We start from the raw sequence: 20465 nt of genomic DNA, 5'->3' as shown, positions 1-20465 counted from the left end.
CAAAATCCTGGGTTTTGGAAACCCTTGTTACACAATGATGCAAATGGCCTCTGCCAGCTGCTGCCCCTGCCGCCATGGCTGGGCAGCTGTGCCTTCCTGTCCCCAAATGCTTCCGCATTCACTGGAACCCATGCAGAGCAGGCGTGGGCCTGAGCGCCTGAGACACTCCCCTCCCACGCTGGCGAACCTGGGTCCCTGGGCAAGGACCTCCTGGGCTGGCTCAAGGAGTCGGGTCTGTGCCATCCACAAGGGAGACCCGGATGGAGCCCCAGCCTCTGCTCCCTCTGGATCTCCCATGCAGGGGCAGGGTCTCAAGGCTTTGGGACATCTTTTGCTGCCTTCCCAGGCCACAACAGGGAGCTGGAAGGGAAGTGGAGCAGCCGGGACTTGAACTGGCGCCCCTATGAAATGCTAGCATTGCAGATGGCAGCTTCACATGACGTGGCACCACACGGGGCCCCAAATATCCTCTATTTATTTTTGGCATTCCTTTTGGGTCTGCGACCCCTTCCAGCAGTGGCCACTTGAGCCGGAGTGTCCAGCCCACTGGCCGGCCCTTGGCAAACAAGCCCGTCCCATCTCCGTGTCAACAGCTGGCGACGTTCGCCGTGCCCAGCTGGCAGCACGCCTTCCCTGCCATTCGATCCCGTCATCACTCGACACCAGCTAAGCAGTTTCCTGGATGTCGGGGTGCAGCTGGGGTGGTGACAAGCTCGGAGCGAGCCAGGCACCCGTGTCTGTCCCCGCCAGCCCTCCTCGGAGCGGGGTGAACCCCAACCTTCCACCTGGTGCCAAGCTGGGCCAAAAGGCCTCCTGGCTCCCCACCCCCATCACACAGCCAGAGCTGGGACTTGAACCACGGAGTCAACAATTGACCCAACAGTGACCCCCAGCACCTGCCAGGCCCCTCCATGCATTTTGCAACAGACACTCCACCCGGGGTGCATTCAGTGAGCGCCTGCTGCATGCATCCCTCCCACCTCACCCCCTGGGTTCCAGAGGGGACACTGAGAAAGAGGGTGGGTGTAGGGAAGAGACGGGTCCTAGGAAGCCGAGGGGTCTCTGGGAAGGGATGTTGGAAGGTGGGTGTCAATGCCGTGAGGAGGGTGGGGTGGCTGGTGAGGCCACGTGGGGACAAGGCGGCAGGGGTTGTGGGTCACATGTCCCTGGCTGGGCAATGCTGGGTTCCTGGGGGGCTGCCTGGGTGCTGGACACTACTGAGTGGCAGGGAAGGGGGGGCAACAAAAGGACAGGGTGGCCGTTGGGCTTCGGGGCCACAGAAAGCCCCATGGGCATTGTGGCTGGGCAGGTTAAGCCCATGTCCCGGGCTGTTCCACTTCCCATCCAGCTCCCTGCTCAGGCACCTGGGAACACAGCAGGTGATGGACCAAGCACCGGGGGCCCTGTACTCGTGCAGGAGACCCAGATGGAGCTCCTCGCTTTGGGTTGACCCAGAGCAGGGCAGATCTCTCTCTCTGCCAACTCCTCTTCATCCGTGTAAACCCCAACACCCATGCCCCTACCTCCCGGAGGGGTCCCTCTCCAGCTCTCAGGCCTGCTGCCCGCATGGGCCACTCTGACCCCACAGGTACCTGGGTCTGCCTGACCCCTGGCGTGTGTCCTGGCGACTGTCCATCTGTACCAATCCTGGTGGTCCTAAGACCTTAATCACCTCTAGGTCTCCGCCCACCGGCCCGGCCGGAGCCACATCTGTGAAGCAATGCTTGGACCTGTGTCTGACTACCTGTAGCTTTAAGGGGCCACGCGTGACCACCTGCCCATGTCGGGACCAAAAGTCAGCAGAGGGAGGGACCTGCCTGCCACACGTGGCCAGGGGGTGTGTGAGCTTATGCCTCAGTTTCCCCACTGCAAAGGGCATTTACACAATTCGCCGAGGATCAGACGTGATGGGGCCGCCTGGCATGGCTTCCTCCTGGGCCAGGCTTCCAGCCCGGGCCTTTCTGGGGACTTTTCCTGAACACCGGCGCCAAGGTGGGGCCGGGTGAGGGCGGAGGCGCGGGTGGCCACCAGCCCCTGGCGGGCATCCAGCTCCCATGTGGCCCTGCTACACACCCCAAGGGGGCGTTTCCTCTGCACGCTGGAGGCCCCAAGCTCACCGTGCCGGGCCAGCTTGCTTGCACACCTGCCTGCGATCAGGGGAGTGGCGCCCAGGCTGCTGGACCTCCTCGACTCAGCCTGGGATGCAATAAGTTGCAGGGTGGGCTTGAGCCCTGGGCCGTATACACTGTGAAAACAAACAAACAAAACCCTTTAGGCACCTGCTGGCTGTGTATGCCCAGCTGGCAGGGCCCCACTCACAAGCTGGTGTGGCCAGAAAGAATACAAACACATGGCAGGGCTCGTCCTGGACCGGCGAGGGTGGACCAGGAGGGGCAGAGATGCGCAGACACGGGGGCGGGGGTCTGGCCTGTGGGGCAGCAGGTGCAGCGCCCACGGGTGGGCCCAGGCTGGACACACACACACCCGCAGGCTTGGAGTCCCAGGCTTGGAGGGGGAGGCGCCAGGTGGCCCCACGGCACCACCCTGGACAAGGACACGCCGTCCTGGGACTGCAGCCCGGAAGAGGCGAGAGAGGAGGGACACGGCCCCCTCGCATCCGCCTGCACACCCCAGTGTGCGCTCTGCTCGGGACAGAATGTGTCCGGGGAGAGGCGGGCGGCTGTGGTGCCTGGTGGCTGCAGGATTCCTGAACAGCCGCCCAACCGGGCCCCCAGCCAGAGGCAGCCGGGCAAAACAAGCTACTGTGAGCGGGTGCAGCCAGGGCGGGCCGGGGTGACACCCTTACCCCAAACACAAGCTGTCACCCTCGCAAGCTGCGCGGCCAGGACCAGGAGCATGTGGGGTGGGGTCCCTTTGGTGTGCACTGGGCTCTGGGGCCAGACTCCATATTCAAACATGCAAGCAAACAAGTGAATTTCTAAGGAGAACAACAACAAAAGCTGGGCTGGGAAGAGGCAAGAGCCAGACAGTGGGGTGAGGGTGGTCACTGAGGCGGGAGCAGGGTCCCAAGGCTGTGGGCCGTCCTCCACTGCTTTCCCAGGCCACAGGCAGGGAGCTGGGTGGGAAGTGGGGCAGCCGGGAATCGAACCGGGCGCCCCTATGGATGCTGGCACCACGAGCGGAGGTCCAAGGCACTACGCCACACACAGCGACGTCAGCCCACTTGAGGGTTTCTGCAGAGCAGCCAGGGAGGAAGGGCCGAAGTGGGAAGGGTTATGATTGAAATGGAACATCTTCCTCCGGGACTCCCCTTCCAGCACCCCTCCCTGTGTTCCCTGAGTAAGACGTCCTGCGCCAGCCCCGGCCTGCGCGGCATTTATCTGCCGCAGAAAGGACACGCCTCCTCCCTCCTGCGGGATCAAGTTCCTCACAGTTGTACACTCGGCAGTTCTGAGGACACGGGGCGCCTTGGCCTCCCCCGGGAGGGGGAAGCTGGTGCGACACCTGCACCCACTTCGGCAGCTGGAGAGTCAAAGCGGGGTGCTCATCTCTTGAATACCCTGAAGGACAGGCAGCTCACCCCCTCTCCAGGCCGGAATGCCAAGTGACCGCTCCTCCCTGCTGCCGCGCCCCTGTGACCACCATAGCCTGGTACATCCTGAACCTGATGTTACCAGGACAACTGTCCCCTCCTCCCCTGGGGGCGGACGCCCCTGCCGGACAGAGGAGTCCCTCTCACTGCCCCTCCCCCTCCCGGGACAGAAAGAGCTGGAAGCATGGTAGTCTAGCGGCTAACATCCTCGCTGTGCACGCACCAGGATCCCATCTGGGCGCTGGTTCAAGTCCCAGCAGCCCCGCTTCCCACCCAGCTCCCTACCTGTGGCCTGGCAAAGCAGTGGACCCTGCACTCACATGGGAGACTCAGAAGGGGCTCCTGGCTCCTGGCCTCGGATCAGCTCAGCTCGGGCTATTGTGGCCACTTGGGGAGTAAACCAGGAAATGGAAGATCTTTCTGTCTCTCCTTCTCTCTGTAAATCTGCCTTCCCAATAAAAATAAACACATCTTAAGAAACAAAAACAAACCAGCATGTATTCCTGGGTGCTGTCAGAGCAGGGTCACTGGCGGCCTGTCCCAGGCGCCCGGGCCCGGGTGGGGTCCTGGAAGCGGGCACAGCCCTCTCTCTGCTGCACCCTGACCGTTTTTTTATCTTTCGTTTTGGCATCACCATGCGCCTGTGTGGGACAGAGCAGTAAATTGTGGCAAGCAGTAGTCGGCCTGGGGTCATGGAAAATACTAGAACTTCCCTTCTCACACTCCGGAGTGTGTTGGCTGGCTTCCCCTCCTCCTCCGCACGGGCGAGGCTGCGAGGCCGTGCCTCCGGGTGGGCGACGGGCAGGATCCAGGAGCAGAGGGGCTTGGGGGACCCCCGCCTGGATCCAGCTCGCAGTGGAAGGCAGCAGGGAGTGGCTGAGGCCTCGGGTCCCTGCGCTGCCTCCCGCTGCGGGCTTGCCCTGCTCCCGCCCTTGCGCCAGGGCCTCAGTCTGTCTGGACCTGGGGTCCTTCCCTGCAGCACCCGCGCCCCCCTGGCCCCTGGACGCGCGTCCCGCCCGGCGGCCGGAATGCAGACGAAGCTATAGACACACTCCTTCTCTCTCCACACGGTTAATATTTTTCTCCAAAAATAATTGTACAAAAGAGAAGGCTTTCTTAAGGCATATCGGAAATGTTGGGTCCCGGGGGGCCCTGCCCCCACCGCCACCGGGACTCTGCCGTCGGGGGAGGGCCGACCCAGCTGCCCCTCCCGACACACCCCCTCCCCCGCCCTGCAACTTCTTCCCTCCTGGACGCAGGACACGCTGGCTGGTCCCCTCTGTCACACTCTGCCAACACGGCAGGACCCCCACACACCGCTTAGGGTCACACAGCCGGGGGCTACCTGTCCCTTCCTCCCTCGGGTCTGCAGGACCACTGCCCTCCCCCCGGGCACCAGAGTCCACCGCCGAGTGGACGCGCCTCAAGCATCACAGCTCCGACCTCCTCCCACATCCCCTATCCCCCACAAATACACTCCGGCTCACTCTGCGCTGCCTTCTGACAACTCCTACACACACAGCAAAGCCTCAGCCAAAAGGCCCTTTCTTCTCCTGCTCTCCCAGCCCAGGGTCCCTCCTAAGGTGGCTGCACCTCTCATCTCTCTCCTGGGGACCCTTGAGGCCGGACCCAAAGCTCAACCGGCAGTACCAATCTCGGCTCAGGCTGTTGGGCGTGCGAGCGCTTCCATGAACGGCCAAAGTCAGAATCCCGCCTGGCGCCTCACGCCGACTCAGAAATGTCAGACCGGTGCACGGCTGGTCTGGCCGGCTCCCTCTGCCATGCCCTCCCTGAGGCGTCCACGTGCGGCTCAGCAGGTCATGCAGCGTGGTCTCTGGGCCTCCGCGGGCGGGTTGGGGTCCTCCTAGGACACACAGCCCCCCATGAGCCCCAGGGTGACGGGCCTGGGTTCCCTCCACCACCACCCCGAGTACCGGAAGCGATGCTGGCGGCGGGGTTGAAGTTAGGGGCATGGAGGCTTTGGGCTGTCCAGGCACCCGCAGGAGTTTCTACCAACACCTCCCACTCGTGGCAGGTGCAGGGGGTATAACCTGAACCCCACGCAGGCGCACTCACCTCGGCGTACAGAGGCGGCGGGCGGTAGCGGAACTCCCGGATGTAGGCGAAGAAGGGCCCTTCAAGGCTGAGCTCGGGGTCCAGCAGCGGCGGGAGGAGGCCCTGCTCGGTGCCATGGGCCACCACCTCGGAGTACTCGGGAGGGGCTGCAAGGAGCGGACATGGAGGCTGAGCCCGCCGGAGGAGCAGGAGGAGGGGCGCAGCGGGGCTGGCATGGGGGTGCAGCGGGGCTGGCATGGGGGTGCATGCTGAGGGAGCGGCATGGGGGCGCAGCGGGGCTGGCATGAGGGGGCAGCGGGGCTGGCATGGGGGGGCAGCGGGGCTGGCATGGGGGTGCATGCTGAGGGAGCGCCATGGGGGCGCAGCGGGGCTGGCATGGGGGCGCAGCGGGGCTGGCATGGGGGTGCATGCTGAGGGAGCAGCATGGGGGTGCAGCAGGGCTGGCATGGGGGTGCATGCTGAGGGAGCGGCATGGGGGCGCAGCAGGGCTGGCATGGGGGTGAATGCTGAGGGAGCGCCATGGGGGTGCAGCAGGGCTGGCATGGGGGTGCATGCTGAGGGAGCGCCATGGGGGCACAGCGGGGCTGGCATGGGGGTGCACACCGGGGAGTTCTTTGTCCCCGTCCATCCCTCACAGCTCACCTTCCGGGTGCTCGGGCAGGGCTCCCAGCCCCCAGTCGAGCAGCAGGCCGGCGTGGCTGCCCACGCTCAGGGAGCGGCGGCCGAGCGGGTGCAGGGGGACTGTCCCGATGACCAGCGGCAGCTCCAGCAGCAGCTTGGACGTGCCGGGAATGTCCACACACACCTGCAGCAGGTGCAGGAGGGTCACCCGGTGGGCGCCGGCCACGCCCACCTCCAGCAACAGCTCCACGAGGCCCCGCCCACTCATCTAAGGCTCCACCCATGCCCTCAAGCCACGCCCACCGCAAGGAACTCCCTCCACCCACCCACACCAGGATCCACAAACCAAAGGAATGCCAACCCCGCCCACCTCCCTCCAGCCACGCCCACCTCCCTCCGACCCCCGCCCACACCACAGGCCACGCCCACCCGACCCCGCCCACCTTGAGGCTGTAGTCCACGTGCAGCACGCGGCAGCGCAGGATGGACGGGCCCACGGGCGGGATGCGCAGCGCCCGGCCGTGCCACAGTGCCCGGTGCCCGGCGCCCACGGGCTCGCCTGCCACGCTGGCCACCACCACGCGCTTCTGCTTGCGGGCGCCGCGCGCCATGAACGTCTGCGTCTGCACCACGGCGGCGCGGGGCAGCACGGGCCGCGTGGAGCTGTTGTGGATCTCGGCGAACACGGGGATGACCTCTCCTGCGCAGAGGAGGCGGTGGGGCCTCGGCCTCGCCGGGGCACCCCTCCAACCTGCACCCCTCCAACCTGCACCCCTCCAACCTGCACCCCGGCAACCTGCACCCCCAGGGCCCTGTGGCCCCACTGCCCCACCTGCCCACCTGCCCACACCCCAACCACCCCACCTGCCCACCTGCCCACACCCCACCACCTCACCTGCCCACCTGCCCACACCCCACCACCCCACCTGCTCACCTGACCATGCCCCTGACCACCTCACCTGCCCACCTGCCCACCTCCCAACCACCCACCTGCTCACCTGCCCACACCCCACCACCCCACCTGCCCACACCCCACCACCCCACCTGCTCACCTGCCCACCACCCCACCTGCCCACCTGCCAACCACCCACCTGCCCACCTGCTCACACCCCAACCACCCACCGCCCCACCTGCCCACCTGCCCACACCCCAACCACCCCACCTGCTCACCTGGCGTGTACCCTTTGCGGTCTATCTTGGCTGACAGGGACACGAGGCCCCGGTTACAATACCAGGAGCGTGCAAGCTTTTCCCGAGCGCCAGCTTGCGGTGCCTGGGCCACAATGGAGAGTGACAGTGAGAGGGAGAGAGTGAGAGAGATTCAAGGAGAACCAGCAAGAGAGAGACAGAGGAGAAAGGAGAGGCAGAGAGAGCTGGGTCACTGTGTGCACACTGCAGACACCACCCACCTCCAAGTTTGGGGTTTCCGCGAGTATTCCCAGGAATTCCCTACAGCTCAGGGCCAGCTCGTGTTTGCAAGGACAGAATGAACGCTCTCTGGACCTAGGGAATCAGGAGCCTCCCTGCCGGCCCTGGCCGTCCTCCCCTGCCTCGCACCGGGGCACTGCGAGGCCAGAACACTGCCCAGCGCCACACAGGTGCAAATGGGCACGCCCGGTGTTTGCATTCAGTGCCCCTGGGCGGTCCGTCCCCTGCGGCACGACCCTCTGAGGCAGAGCTGCCAGCGTGGGGTCAGCCAGCTGAGCCAGCCCCGTGTCGGTGGGCATCCTAGCTCACCAGCAGGGCGGGCGTGTTGATGTCCACGGGTTCAATCACGGTGAACACCTTTTTGGCCCGGCGGGCTGGGGCCCAGGGCCGGTGCAGGGTGGCCTTGATGCAGTAACGGACGCTGCCGTGCTTGCCTTCGAAGGAGGTCACCAGGGTCCTGGTGGGGGTGGGGGGAGGAGGGATACAGGAGGGCAAGGGCTTCAGGAGGGGAGGGATGGGCCATGGAGACACAAACAGAGCCAGGCTGTTCCAAAGGGTGAGCGGAGCGAGGCTGCTGCTCTTCCCCAGTGGGGCCGGAGTGGAAGAGCTTGCAGAGATGGCCACCCGCGTTCCACAGCATTGGCAGTAGGATCCCAGCGCACCTCAAGGACTGCCTTCTCCGCCCCACTCCCCGACACCCAGCACCCCGCCCTGGGACTCACAGGGGCAGCTGGAAGCTGAAGGGGAACTCGTGGCGTCCAGCGGGCAGGGTCGTGGGTTCTCCCGTGTCTGCAGGTGGGGAGCGAGAAGGGCCCTGCTCAGCGGCAGGGTGGACAGGGATGCCCGGGGGTGCCAGCGGCAGCTGCAGCACCGCCTACCTGGAGCCAGCAGCAGCGTGGCGCGGTGGCTCAAGACCTCCACGCGCTCGCTGTAGCTTTGCGTGTAAGCGGTGCTCGAACCCGCGCTGCGCGACTCGGTCCAGTGCACGTGGGCGCGGCCCCGCGCGCGCAGCCTCAGGGCGCCCACGCGCGCCGGCCCGGCCAGCTCCAGCCGCACCCGGCCCGCCACGGCCTCGCCGCCGTGGAATGCGGGCTCGGCGCCTGCCAGGGCCCCGTCCAGCTGCACGGAGAAGGCCTTCACCTTGTCGAACAGCATCGCGTCCGTCCTGTTCCCCGCCCGGTCTCCGTTCCTCACCCTGGTCTCGAACCCGTGACGCGCCAGCCGGTGCAGGTACAACCCGGAGCGAGCCGGCTGAGAAAAACTCCCCACGCTGGGCACGCCGCCGCTTTTATAAGCCAGGGCGGAGCGAGGCGAGTGGCCAGCCACGCCCTGCGCCTGGACACTCGGCCAATGGCACGGCTACCAGGCATGGCTCCGCCAGGGAGACCAGCGACACCCCAGCTCGCAGGCGGCCCGCCCTGGAGGTGGGGAAACTGAGGCAGCGAGAGTGGGGGGGTGGGCAGGAGGCCGGGGGGAGGCGAGGCCTGGGCCTGACGTCACCGCCCGGAGCTGCTGGCCGGGTTGTGGGCAGACGTGACACCAGGCACGCCCCAACCCCGTGCACAGTCTGAGGAGGAGGAAGTGGCCGCCTGCTTCCTGTGATGCCCCGCTGCCCCGGCAGCTGACAGGGATGGAGCGCTGGCGTCCTGCTGAGGCACGGTGTGCCCCCCGACTTTCCTCGCCTTACTCCTGGCTGGGGGGTGGTCCTCACCCCCAGCCTTCCCCCACCACCTGACATCCCCAACTTTCTCCCAACTCTGGCCTACTCGCCCCCTCCCCGCAGCCACAGTCTCTGATTCCGCCACAGCCAGCCCAGACTGGGCGCCCTACCCCGACCCTACACCTCCCCACACCGTGTTGGGGGGCGCAGCACCCACGCCGACCCTCTCCCGCTGTTCCTCCAGTAACCCCCGCACAGGTGCCGGCCGTGGCGCGCCGCTGCCCTCTGCCGACAGGGCCACACATGGCGGCTGCTGTGCCAGTGTCCTTCCTGGCCCATGAACCCCCACCTCGCCCCGGGGCTCCGGGAGGCCTCGGCCCACCCCACCCCAAAAACACGGAGGAGTCGGGGGCGAGGAGGCGTGACCCTGGGGGACCCCTTTGCCCAGGGCGCACGCGGAGACCTCAACACGGACAGGCGATGTCCGGGGCTGGGAAGAGAGATCCCCTAGGCGCACCAGGCAGGCAGGGGACAGCCCCTCCATGCACCCACCCAGGCCAAGCGGCGGCTCTCCCAAAGCACCCCAATATTCCATTTGAGGCTGGCGAGAGCAAGGAGATGAAGTTCCTTTCCGGGGTGGGGGGTGTGGCCCCTTCCAGCCACCACGGAGCCCCCAGCTGCCTGCGTGGGCCTCTGGCCCCTGTATAAACCGGCTGGATGCGGCCTGGCGCCGTTGGGAGGGAGTGGGGCAGCTGGGGACCCAGACCCCAGGAGTTGAGAAAGAAAGGAGGCGAACCCCATATGCCTGTGACCCCCCAGATTGGGGTGGCATCTCGGTGGGGGTGTGGAGTGGGAGAAAGCTGCTTTACAACATCAGGGGGCTCTAGACGGGGTCTAGGAATTCTGAGCCAGCGTGGGTGGAACAGGGGACCCCCCCCCGCTCCCCAACATTTCAGGTCTGCCGGCCCTGGCTGACGGTGGGGGGGTGACCCCAAGGCTCCCCACCACCCCCAGCACCCCGGCCTCACCTGGCAGCAGCAGCTGCCGCCGGCGCAGGAAGGTCTCGACCGCGGCGAAGTCGCTGGCTACGGCGTTGATGCCCACGCTGCGCCCCTCGAGCCAGTGCGTGGCCGCGCCACCGCGCGCAGCCACCTCGAGCGCCCGCACCCGCAGCGGAGCCGTCGCGTCCAGCAGCACGCGGCCGCTCAGGCGCTCCCCGCCGCGGTACGCGCCCCCGGGGCCCCGCGCCAGCTCCAGCGCGAAGCTGCGGACGCCCCGCAGGCGCATGGCGGCGCGGGACCCCCTACACACACACACACCCCACTTCCTGCAGGAGGGGAAGGTGGACCGGGCTGCCCTGTGCGCGCCTGGGCCGGGCGGATGTGGCCGCTGCTTCTCCTCCTCCTCGGCTCCTCCCCGCTGCGCCCCCACGTCGCCGCCTCCGTGTTTATTTCCGTCCTGGTTCAGGGTGGAGTTGAGGGGAGTGTGTGTGTGTGTGTTTGGGGGGGCTCCTGCGTTACATATAGCCACGAGGCCTCGAACTCGCGTCTCAGCCGCCCGCCCCTGTTATCTCCCCCTGCCAGGCAGCCCAGGCCTTATCGCTCAGCTTCCAGACTGTCCTCAGTGGGGCTCCCCAACACCCCAGGTCCCAAGCCTGCAAGGGGGCGCACCTCTCTCAAGCCATCCCCACCTCGGGCCCCACCCAGCCCGCTGCAGCTGAACCCCAGCTCCTAACCCCTTCTGCTCCTCGCTGTGTGGCGCCAGGCTGGTGGCTTGCGCTCTCTGAACCTCAGAGCACCGCCCCTGCCTGTTCAGGCTGGCCACGCCCATGGCATGCCGCATACAGCAGGTGCTCCAAGTGTGCCCTTGTCTGCCCCTTCCTTCCCGAGAGGATTTGGGGGAGCTCCCGAGGCTGAGCCCCACCCCAATCCTGAGTGGCAGGGACCCCCGGCAGAGGACAGGCATAGGGGTCAGAGAGTGGGTGGTCCCGGCTTTATTCAGAATGGCCAGGACCCCATGGTCGGTCGGTCAGTCGGTCGTCCATCTCTTCCTGGCTGTTCTACGCCCACCAGGGGCCTGGGGAGTCGACGCAGGGTGGGGACGGCAGCTCCGGGCTCCCCCCACCCCACTCTGTCCTGTGCCCATGGTCGACTCGGCTTGGTCCACTTGGTCCAACTCAGTTCACCTTCCGGGACCCCAGGACACGCCAGGGGCTGCTCAGGGCTGCCCAGGGCTGCCCCCGTCCTGCGACGTGGAGGAGGCGGTGGCGGCCACACGATGGCCAAGATTGAGGTGTCCGGTGGCGGACAGGGCCGTCACCCGCAGTCCGAAGGGCTCACAGGCGGCCAGCTGCATGGAGGGCTCCGGGCAGCCTGGTCCGGGGTGCCCGGGCAGAGCCGGGACGGCAGGGGCGGTGGGAGTGGACGTATGGCTTGGGCGATGAGGCCAGGCAGGGCCTGGAGGGAGGAGCTGAGCGCGTCCAGGCGGCTTTCCAGGGCCAGCAAGCGGGCTTCCAGGTCCTCCTGCTGGGCGTGCAGCTCGGACACGAGGTCGTACATGACGTGCTGGGTCTGCGGGGGACACAGGGGCTGGGTGAGAGATGGGCTCGGGGGCGCACAGGGGCACCCAGGAGCCAACCAATGTGGGGAGCCAGGGTGGGTGGGGAGGACCCCCAGAGCCAGAGCTGGCCCCATCACAAGTGGAGGCGGAGCTGGACGGCTAAGAGCGCCCCCTCCTTCGTTACACGCCCCCCAACACACCCAGCCACCCAGCCACCCCGCCCTGGCCAGTGGGGTGTCCAGCCAGAGTGCACACACCCCGCTGGCCACCAGGCAGCGCTCCAACATTGCCCAAGCGGCTGACCGGCGTTGTGCCCACTGGCCTTGGGTGGGGGCGGTGAAGGGCAAGGATCCCCACTCCCAGGGTGTGAGGGGATACAGGGAGACCCCCCAACCCCCAGCCTCTCCGTTTGCGCCCACCGCAGCCTCCACTGCCTCTCCTCGGCTGTGGTCCTGCCCAGCGCTCACTGGACATGCAAACACCCCGACCTGCGGGTGTGTGGGGGCACATCCTAGGACCTCTGACCCCCAGCGCTGCCTCGGGGAACCTGGAAGCCGGAAACCCCAAGACTCAGGTCAAGGACAAGACGCGCGTGGGAAAGCTGCCGTATTTGAATTCATTTAAAAACAAAGGAACTGCGGAGATGGAAGCAACCTGGCAGTGTTTGGCCACAAGAGGACGCCCTCGCGCCGCGTCTCAGCACCAGGTGGACCTGCTGGCCGGTGCGCTGCGCATGCGCGCCTTGGAGGCCACAGGTGACCGCTGCGGTCCTGGGGACCCTGCTGCCCTGGGGGGGACCTGGAAGGGGAGACCTGGTCCTGGGGTCCCTGCTGCCCTCAGGGGAGACCTGGAAGGGGAGACCTGGTCCTGGGGACCTACTGCCCTCAGGGAAGACCTGGAAGGGGAGACCTGATCCTGGGGTCCCTGCTGCCCTCAGGGAAGACCTGGAAGGGGAGACCTTGTCCTGGGGTCCCTGCTGCCCTCAGGGGAGACCTGGAGGGGAAGACCTTGTCCTGGGGTCCCTGCTGCCCTTGGGGGAGACCTGGAGGGGGTTCCTGGTCCTGGGGTCCCTGCTGCCCCGCCCCTCCCGGACAGCCCCTCCCTCTGATAGCCCCACCCATCCTTGCTAGCCCCGCCCTCCTCCCTCACCTTGGCCAGGTCTGCCAGCGTGGAAGCCTGGTCGTTCAGCTTCCCTTGCTCAATCTTCACGCTCCGCAGCCTGGGGGGGGTCACAGGAAAGTGGGCAGAGTCTGGGGTCACTGTCTGGACAGCGGGGGGTCTGCGGGAGCACAGCTCCCCACCCCGACCCCTCCCTGATCTCAGCCCCCACCCATCCCCTCCATCCCTCCCTGCTCACAGGCCCCCACCCCAAGCCCTCCGTGATCTCGGCTCTGCCCATGCTGTCCCCTCACCCAGTCCTCCCGCCCTGTCCCCACACCCCGGACGCCGGCCAGCGAAGGCCACTTACTTCTGAGCCCTGGCAGGAGGCAGCCAGACAGAGAAGAGAACAGTCACAAAACGATTTTAACCCGGTGCAGGCAGCAGCCCACGCCAGCCCTGCCCACCCCACAGGCGCAGGGGGAGCTGAGGGGGGTGGCCTGGGGAACCCCATCGGGGATGCCCTCTCCCCAGCCATGCCCACCATGTTGGTGCCTTGCCCAGGTGGCCAGGGTGCAGGAGGGCTTGCTTGGACACGTCCCCCAGTCACAGGGGTCCCTGGACGGAGAGCAGCGCTGGCACAGCTTTGTGCCCCCCCACCTGTCCTTGGGGGAACTGAGCCAGCCCTGAGCGATCCTTTCAGGGGATGCTGGGCCCTCCCCTTTCCAGTTCCGGCACATCCCAACTCAGTCCTGGATGCAGACACCTGGAGTGGCCTCAGGAGGGTCCAGCCCAGCCCAGGACGGAGGAGCAGGTGCACACAGGTGGTCCCTGCCCTTGAGATCAGCACTGGGTGCTAGGAGCTGTAGGGAAGACGCAGCACCAGTGGACGGCCCAAAGCCTTGGGACCCTGCACCTACATGGGAGACCCAGAAGAGGCTCCTGGCTCTTGGCTCTGGCCTGGGTTACAGCGGTGACCTCGCCGTGGGGCCAAGTGTCCCAGACCCTTAGAAAGCTCGGCCCTTGCCCCTCTCAGGCTGGCTCTTCACCCCAGGGACGCCTCAGTTCTGTCTGTGACCTGCCATAGCTTCTGGCATCCCCAGAGACCGGCTCTCAGCCTCTACCCAAGTCCCTTCCACCCTCAGGCCCAGGTCCATCTGGTTTAACATCATGGACCCCTTTCCAGGATGCAGAGAGCCCGAGGGGTGAGCGAAACAGTCCTCCCCCCACTCCACAGGGACACCCAGAGCAGTTCCTTTGCACCAGACCTCAATTTCCATCCCTCTGTCACCCTGCAAGGACACTTGTAGAACATTCTAGAATGTTCTAGGGCTGTGTCTATTCTCCAGGTTTGACACCTAACAGACCCATCAAATGAAGCCATTGTGGGCACGATCAGGGTGATACCACCTCCTGCTTCCAGAGGGAGGCACCTCCGGCCTCCCACTTTACAGGCTGGCGGGGGGAACCTCAAGTCCTGGCCCTCTAGTAGCAACCAGAGCTGGGACTCGCAGGGCTGTGCTCTGCAGGCCTCCGACTGAGCCCAGGGAGGGGCAGGAAAGGGTGCCAAGGGTGACCAGACTGTGGCACCGTGCCCAGGGCCATGCCCGCCACGTCCTCTCCTGATCCCTTCCTGCCCTCCCACCTACCAGTGACGCCAAGTGGCCACTGTTAGTCACCCATTGATAGCAGTGGATACAGTAAACATAAACGGATTAAATTCTGCAGCTCAAAGATAAGGGCGTGGAGTGCATGCTTAGCACGTGGTTCGAACCCTGTCTGGGGCGTTGGTGCTGTGACATAGCCCCTGGAGCCGCCACCTGGGACGCCAGCACGCCATATGGGCGCTGGTCCGAGACCCGGCTGCTAAATTCCCCATCCAGCTCCCTGCTGAGGTGCCTGGGGAGGCAGCAGAGCGAGGCCCAAGTGCTTGGGGCCCCTGCAGCCACAGGGGACACCCGGAAGAAGCTCCTGGCTCGGGACTGAGTCAGCTCCAACTGTCATGGCCATTTGGGACGCGAACTAGCAGGTGCAAGAGCTCTCTAACTTTGCCCTTCAAATAAATAAATACGTCTTTTGGGCTCTTGTCTAGCTCTGCTTCTGACCAGCTCCCTGCAAAGAGGCAGCCAGGATGGACTCACAGTGTGTGTTTGGTGGGGGGGGATCTGGTTTACGTCCCAGGGTCCAGGCTGGGACATGCATCCGGGGAGTGAACCAGCAGACAGCAGCCCTCTCAACTTCCATCTATCTCTCTCGGAAAGAGGTGGCTGAGCTGCCTGGCCTGACCGCCTCCCAGGGGGCCACAGCTGACTCCGTGCCAGGCGGACACAGAAACGTGAGCTCGGAAGGTGCCGGACTTACTGATGGATGGCTTGGAGGAACTTACGCTGGTGCTTCCGAACCCGGGCCTGGTCAGGCTTCTTCGCCAGCCTGGTGTGTTTGTAGATGAGCCACGTCTCCCTGAGAACATTAGCAGCGGCGTTTTTGATCTGGGAACCAAAGGGAGAAGGGTTTCTTTCAGGACCGATCCAAAACAATGAACGTTCCGGAAACTTCTAGAAACTTCCAGCAAAGCCTCCTTTTTTGGGGGTGGACCGGGGGGAGTGGGGTGGTTTGTAGGCCGTAAAACAGACCACACTTGCACATCAGTGGCTATGCCATGTTTATAGGTGGGAGAGCCTGGTCTTGACATGGACCTGGAGGAAGCCCACGTGCCTGCACTCAGCGAGGGCGGGAGGGTCCCCGGGCGCCTACCCGCTTGGTGAGCTGAGTGTCCATCATGAAGTTGTGCACATGCTTCTCAGCCTTGGTCAGTTCCAGCTTCCGGGCCACCACGGCCACCACGAGCGCGGTGCAGCCAGCTCCCTGCGCACACAGCCCAGGTCTGGCACCGCCCCCTCCTCCGGGGAGCCTGCCCTGGTGGAGCAGGGAACCCACAAACCCCTGACCCCGCCTCCCCAGCCCTGCTGCCTCACGGCCGGGCTCCACCCCAAGACCCTCTCGCTGGCGGCAAGCCAAGGGGTGCGTGGGCCCCGCGCTCACCATGATGCCCGTGAGCAGACACACGCCCTTCCCGCAGTAGGTGTGCGGGACCATGTCACCGTAGCCGATGGACAGGAAGGTAATGGAGATGAGCCACATGGCCCCCAGGAAGTTGCTGGTCACTTCCTGTTTGTCGTGGTACCTGTTGGTGAGGGGTTGGAGGGGACCAGGATGGGGGAGGCTTGATCAGGAACCCCCACCCGGGTCATTGCACACACCCTCCCCCTCTCTTGGTCCCTCCCCAACCCAAGACACACAGAAGCAGCAGGAAGGAGGGTGAGGCTGCAGGCCAGACACCAAGAGGGACTTCCACAGCTGGCGAGCATCCAGCAGGTACCCCAGGAGGAGAACAGGAACAGCAGTCCCCAAGCCAGGCCATTTGGGGACACGCAGGGAACCCGCAGCTTTCCCAGCAGGTGCAGAGACCCGGGTGTATAGGAGGGTAGGCACCCCACATCGCAGTGCCTGGCTGCCCCACTTCCCACCCAGCTCCCTGTTCACGGCCCCTCCCTGCACCCGCGTGGGAGACCCGGGTGGGGCTCCTGGCGTCGGCCTGGCCCGGCCCTGGCCACTGTGGGCACTGGGGGAGTGAGCCAGGGGCAGGAGGATCTTTCTCTGTTTCCCTAGCTCTCTGTCACTCTGCCTTGCAAAGAATTTGTTTAAAGTGCATGGAAAATGGAATGCAAGATCAGTTGGTTTTGACACAGACCACACATCCCATTTTCCTGACCAGCCTCTTCCAGAAGCTTCTGCAGAACCCCAGGCTCAGATGCCAAGTTGTTTATGCTGCAAACTCTTATGTGTGGGCGCTGAGGGGCGTGGGCGTCGAGGGGCGTGAGCGCCACGGCCTCGGGAAGGCCTGAGCTTGGAGCCGCTCGTGGGTGGAATGGGGACTGGCAGAAGCTTCTGGCCCCAGCAGGTGAGCAGGGGTGCCGGCATGCTAGAGGCAGGAGCCACGGGGGGCCCAGCAAGACAAGGTGGGGCCAGGGGCTGCAATTTAGGACTGGCTGCCTGCCACCCCAGCCCCTCCCGGCCCCCCAGGAATGTGTGGCAGCGTGGGATGGGGGGATCCAGAGACCACAGGAAGAGCAAGTGTGGAGGGGCCAACCAGGACCACCAAAAGCTGTGGGGGGCGGGAGATAAAGGGGCTCCCCTCCCTTGCCAGGACCCCCTAGGAGGCCAGACCAGGCACCCCAACATTCCACTCCAACAAGCCCCCGGGGACCCCCGCCCGCCGAGCGCCTCCATTTTCTGTTTTGTGATGATGTCCCGGGACGCTTGGAACCAATGTCCCCTGCCCCTGGGGAACTGGGGCCCCTTTATCTTTTGGGGTGTGTGTGTAAGGCCGGGTCTGCTGCCCAACCAGCTTGGAGAAGGCCAGCGAGGGCCGCGTCCCTCCCGGAGGGGAGCTGGGCAGCTAATCTTAAATTGCAGGCAGATGGGAGGTGGGGCAGTGGCAGGAGCTTGACAGAGCTGGGGTGCTGGGGGGACTTACATGTGCTCCCTACATGCAGCAGAAAGGGGTGGTGGGAGTCGGGGGGGAAGGAGAGCAGTTACAGGCAGTTTACACTCAGGGGCCAGGGACCTGGGGGCCACTCCCGGTGGGGGGGCTGGGGGTCACTCCCTGTGGAGGAGCTGGGGGTCACTCCCTGTGGGGGGACTGGGGGTCACTCCCCCGTGAGGAAATTAGGGGCAGGGCTCAAATGGGGCGTGGCCTCCCGGGGGGAGGAGTCTGGGTTGGAAGGGCGGGGTCTGGTTTGGGAGGCGTGTCCTGTGTTGGGTGTGGTCTATCAGTGGGTGTGACTGCCCTGTTGGGCATGGGGCGTGGCCTGGTCTTGGGGGGCGTGGTTGGGGTTGGTCTCGGTGGGCATAGCTCTGGGTTGTTGGGGAGTGGCAGGTCGGGGTGGGCGTGGCCGGGGCGTGGTCAGGGCGTGTCGGGGCGTGGTCAGGGCGCTGTCAGGGCCGCCCGCACCTCTCGCACACGCGCACAGTCCACGCAGCGATGACCCAGGACGAGATGCTGAAGACGAGCAGCACGGTGCCGGGGCAGATGGTCATGAGCGTCTTCATGACGAAGCGCGTGTTGAAGGTGATCTTGTTGAGCGCGCCGATGCTGCGGCTGGAGGCGTCCGTGAAGATCTTGCTGTGCAGCAGCATCACGCGGCCCAGCAGGTAGAGGCGCAGGAACATGGGCACGGACAGCAGGACGTCCACGTCGGCCTCGGCCACCGACGGCGCGTACGTGAAGGCCAGGCGTGCCGTCCACGTGAAGCGGTAGTGACCCGGCACCGGGTGGATGGCGCACACCGCCAGCTCCAGCGAGATGAGCAACACGCGCTCGCACGTCATGGCGATGCGCCAGTCGTCCGCACCGTTGTCCACCATGAACAGCTGCAAGGGGGCCGCGAGGGGCGGGGTCTCAGGTTAGCCCTGCCTCCGGACACGCCCCTGGTCCCACTGGGTGGGTGGGAAGCAGGCGGACCCCTGCACCCACGGGGGAGACTCGATGGAGCTCCTGGCACCAGCTCCCACCTCCACGGACACAGGGACTATACGACAGGACGGGGGGGAGCCACACGGCCAACGCCAAGGTCACCCCAAAGCTGCAGCACAGGCCAGGGTCACCCCAAAGCTGCCGGCACAGGCCAGGGTCACCCCAAAGCTGCCGGCACAGGCCAGGGTCACCCAAAGCTGCCGGCACAGGCCAGGGTCACCCAAAGCTGCCGGCACAGGCCAGGGTCACCCCAAAGCTGCCGGCACAGGCCATGGTCACCCCAAAGCTGCCGGCACAGGCCAGGATCACCCCAAAGCTGCTGGCACAGGCCAGGGTCACCCAAAGCTGCCGGCACAGGCCAGGGTCACCCAAAGCTGCCAGCCACCTTGCAGGGACCCTGGGAAAGAGGCCTGGGTCAGGTCCTCAGGTCCTTGGCACCCGGTGGGACACATGCCAGCCGGGACTTCCCTGTCACCTGCAGGAACAGGGTGGGCCCTGAGGGCCAGGCACAGCTGTGCCCACCTGCAGCGGGGTGCCCTGAGTTGGTGGGCTCTCTCTCCCATCACTCCACCCTGATCTTGATTGAGGGTAAACTCCCTGGCACCCTCCTCTTCCAGCCCCCCAGCCTTTGCACAAGACCCCCGCTGCCCCTGCTTCCTTCTGAAAGCACTGACCTGGATCTCACGTGCGTGGTACAGGACCACAAGTCCCAGGAGGATGACGGTGGACAGGCTGATGAGGCATTTGAGAGCGAAGGAATGCAGAGACTCCTGGACAAAGAAAGAGCTGTGGGTGGGACGCCTGGCCAGGCAGTGCAGCGCAGTGAGCGGGGTCCTCCAACCACACGGGGCTCTGCCCTCCTGTGGGGGTCCCCTCTGAGCCTCTGCCCTCCTGTGGGGGTCCCCTCTGGGCCTCTGCCCTCCTGTGGGGGTCCCCTCTGGGCCTCCGCCCTCCTGTGGGGGTCCCCTCTGGGCCTCCGCCCTCCTGTGGGGGTCCCCTCTGGGCCTCCGCCCTCCTGTGGGGGTCCCCTCTGGGCTCCGCCCTCCTGTGGGGGTCCCCTCTGAGCCTCCGCCCTCCTGTGGGGGTCCCCTCTGAGCCTCCGCCCTCCTGTGGGGGTCCCCTCTGAGCCTCTGCCCTCCTGTGGGGGTCCCCTCTGAGCCTCCGCCCTCCTGTGGGGGTCCCCTCTGAGCCTCTGCCCTCCTGTGGGGGTCCCCTCTGAGCCTTCACTTTCTCTGGGGCTCCCCAGTCCCCTCCACTAAGCAGGAAGAGCACGGCAGGGCAGGCTGCGCTCGGGCCCTCCACGCCCACCTTGGAGTACACGCCCCAGGACAGCTCGGTCTCGGTGACCATGACGGCGATGCCGAACATGCCGAAGATGAGCGCGTAGTCGCTGAGGCGCTTGCGCTTCTCGAAGAGCGCGCGGCGGTGGCCCAGGCGGTGACCCGCGGTGGCCGGCCGCCCCGACGCCCTGCCCGGCCCGTCGTCCTCGTCCTCGTCCTCCGCCTCGGCCTCCTGCTCCTGCCGCCGGCCCCGCGGCTCGCGGCCGGCCACCACCACCTGCAGGCCGGGCAGCGGCGGGGCGGCGGGGTGGCCGGCCTCGGGCTCCGTGGGCTCGCGGCCCAGCAGGCCCAGCGGCCGCCCCACGCTGCCATTGTAGCTGTGGCTGTTCATGCCGAGCTGGGGCCCGGCATGGCGTGGCGGCTGGGCCCTCGTGCTGACCTGCAGGGACAGGAAGGGGGCCGGGCTATCTCCGCCTTCTGGAACATTCCTTCTTGGTAAACATTTATTTGATGTGCCCCGACGCGATAGCCTGGAGTGTCATGACCTTGTATGGGCGAAGGTTCGAGTCCCGCCTGTTTCACTTCGCATCCAGTTCCCTGCCTGTGGCCTGGGAAAGCAGTGGAGGACGGCCCAAAGCCTTGGGACCCTGCACC

The 20465-nt window shown here is 65.9% G+C and overlaps 2 protein-coding genes across 8 annotated transcripts; both read right to left on the bottom strand.

The window, feature by feature from the left end:
- Positions 1-4609: 4609 nt before the first annotated feature.
- On the bottom strand, positions 4610-10717 carry ARRDC2 (arrestin domain containing 2). Of its 5 annotated transcripts, none has more exons than XM_040990849.1 (9): positions 10367-10717; positions 8401-8467; positions 7988-8135; positions 7660-7722; positions 7421-7523; positions 6694-6950; positions 6272-6434; positions 5630-5775; positions 4610-5417 (listed from the first exon to the last, which is right to left on the bottom strand). In XM_040990849.1, exons 1-9 carry the CDS (start codon positions 10623-10625, stop codon positions 5364-5366), a joined length of 1260 nt encoding a protein of 419 aa, XP_040846783.1. In that variant the 5' UTR covers positions 10626-10717; the 3' UTR covers positions 4610-5363. The 5 variants fall into 5 exon arrangements, with proteins under 5 accessions (XP_040846783.1, XP_040846782.1, XP_040846786.1 ...); XM_040990848.1 differs by lacking the exon at positions 10367-10717 and adding an exon at positions 8557-8848; XM_040990852.1 differs by lacking the exon at positions 7660-7722 and having other exon boundaries at positions 10367-10712.
- A 936-nt stretch (positions 10718-11653) lies between these two features.
- On the bottom strand, positions 11654-20202 carry KCNN1 (potassium calcium-activated channel subfamily N member 1). 3 transcript variants are annotated; one of them, XM_040990826.1, is made up of 10 exons: positions 19840-20202; positions 19206-19301; positions 18010-18428; positions 17533-17541; positions 16038-16179; positions 15750-15860; positions 15357-15484; positions 13366-13374; positions 13047-13116; positions 11654-11908 (listed from the first exon to the last, which is right to left on the bottom strand). In XM_040990826.1, the coding sequence occupies exons 1-10, from the start codon at positions 20200-20202 to the stop codon at positions 11654-11656; spliced, it is 1602 nt and encodes a 533-aa protein (XP_040846760.1). The 3 variants fall into 3 exon arrangements, with proteins under 3 accessions (XP_040846760.1, XP_040846758.1, XP_040846759.1); XM_040990824.1 differs by lacking the exon at positions 17533-17541; XM_040990825.1 differs by lacking the exons at positions 13366-13374; positions 17533-17541.
- Positions 20203-20465: the final 263 nt, after the last annotated feature.

The sequence above is a fragment of the Ochotona curzoniae genome, unplaced genomic scaffold (assembly GCF_017591425.1).
Source record: "Ochotona curzoniae isolate NIBS_2020 unplaced genomic scaffold, NIBS_Ocur_1.0 contig_605, whole genome shotgun sequence".
Lineage (NCBI taxonomy): Eukaryota > Metazoa > Chordata > Mammalia > Lagomorpha > Ochotonidae > Ochotona > Ochotona curzoniae.
The sequence above is the reverse complement of the archived record's forward strand: the minus strand, read 5'-3'. Positions and strand labels throughout refer to the sequence as shown.

What these genes read in the sequence shown, in the direction of transcription:
- ARRDC2 (XM_040990848.1), bottom strand. Translation starts at nt 8,833, where the DNA reads ATGCTGTTCGACAAGGTGAAGGCCTTCTCCGTGCAGCTGGACGGGGCC. An exon ending in CGGAAACCCCAAACTTGGAG is followed by an intron (nt 7,524 to 7,659) that starts GTGGGTGGTGTC and finishes ATTGTGGCCCAG; the next exon opens with GCACCGCAAGCTGGCGCTCG. An exon ending in CCTGCCCGAGCACCCGGAAG is followed by an intron (nt 5,776 to 6,271) that starts GTGAGCTGTGAG and finishes CGCTCCTTGCAG; the next exon opens with CCCCTCCCGAGTACTCCGAG.
- KCNN1 (XM_040990826.1), bottom strand. Translation starts at nt 20,202, where the DNA reads ATGAACAGCCACAGCTACAATGGCAGCGTGGGGCGGCCGCTGGGCCTG. An exon ending in ACCACGCACGTGAGATCCAG is followed by an intron (nt 18,429 to 19,205) that starts GTCAGTGCTTTC and finishes GCCCCCTTGCAG; the next exon opens with CTGTTCATGGTGGACAACGG. An exon ending in GTCTGCTCACGGGCATCATG is followed by an intron (nt 15,861 to 16,037) that starts GTGAGCGCGGGG and finishes CTGTGTGCGCAG; the next exon opens with GGAGCTGGCTGCACCGCGCT.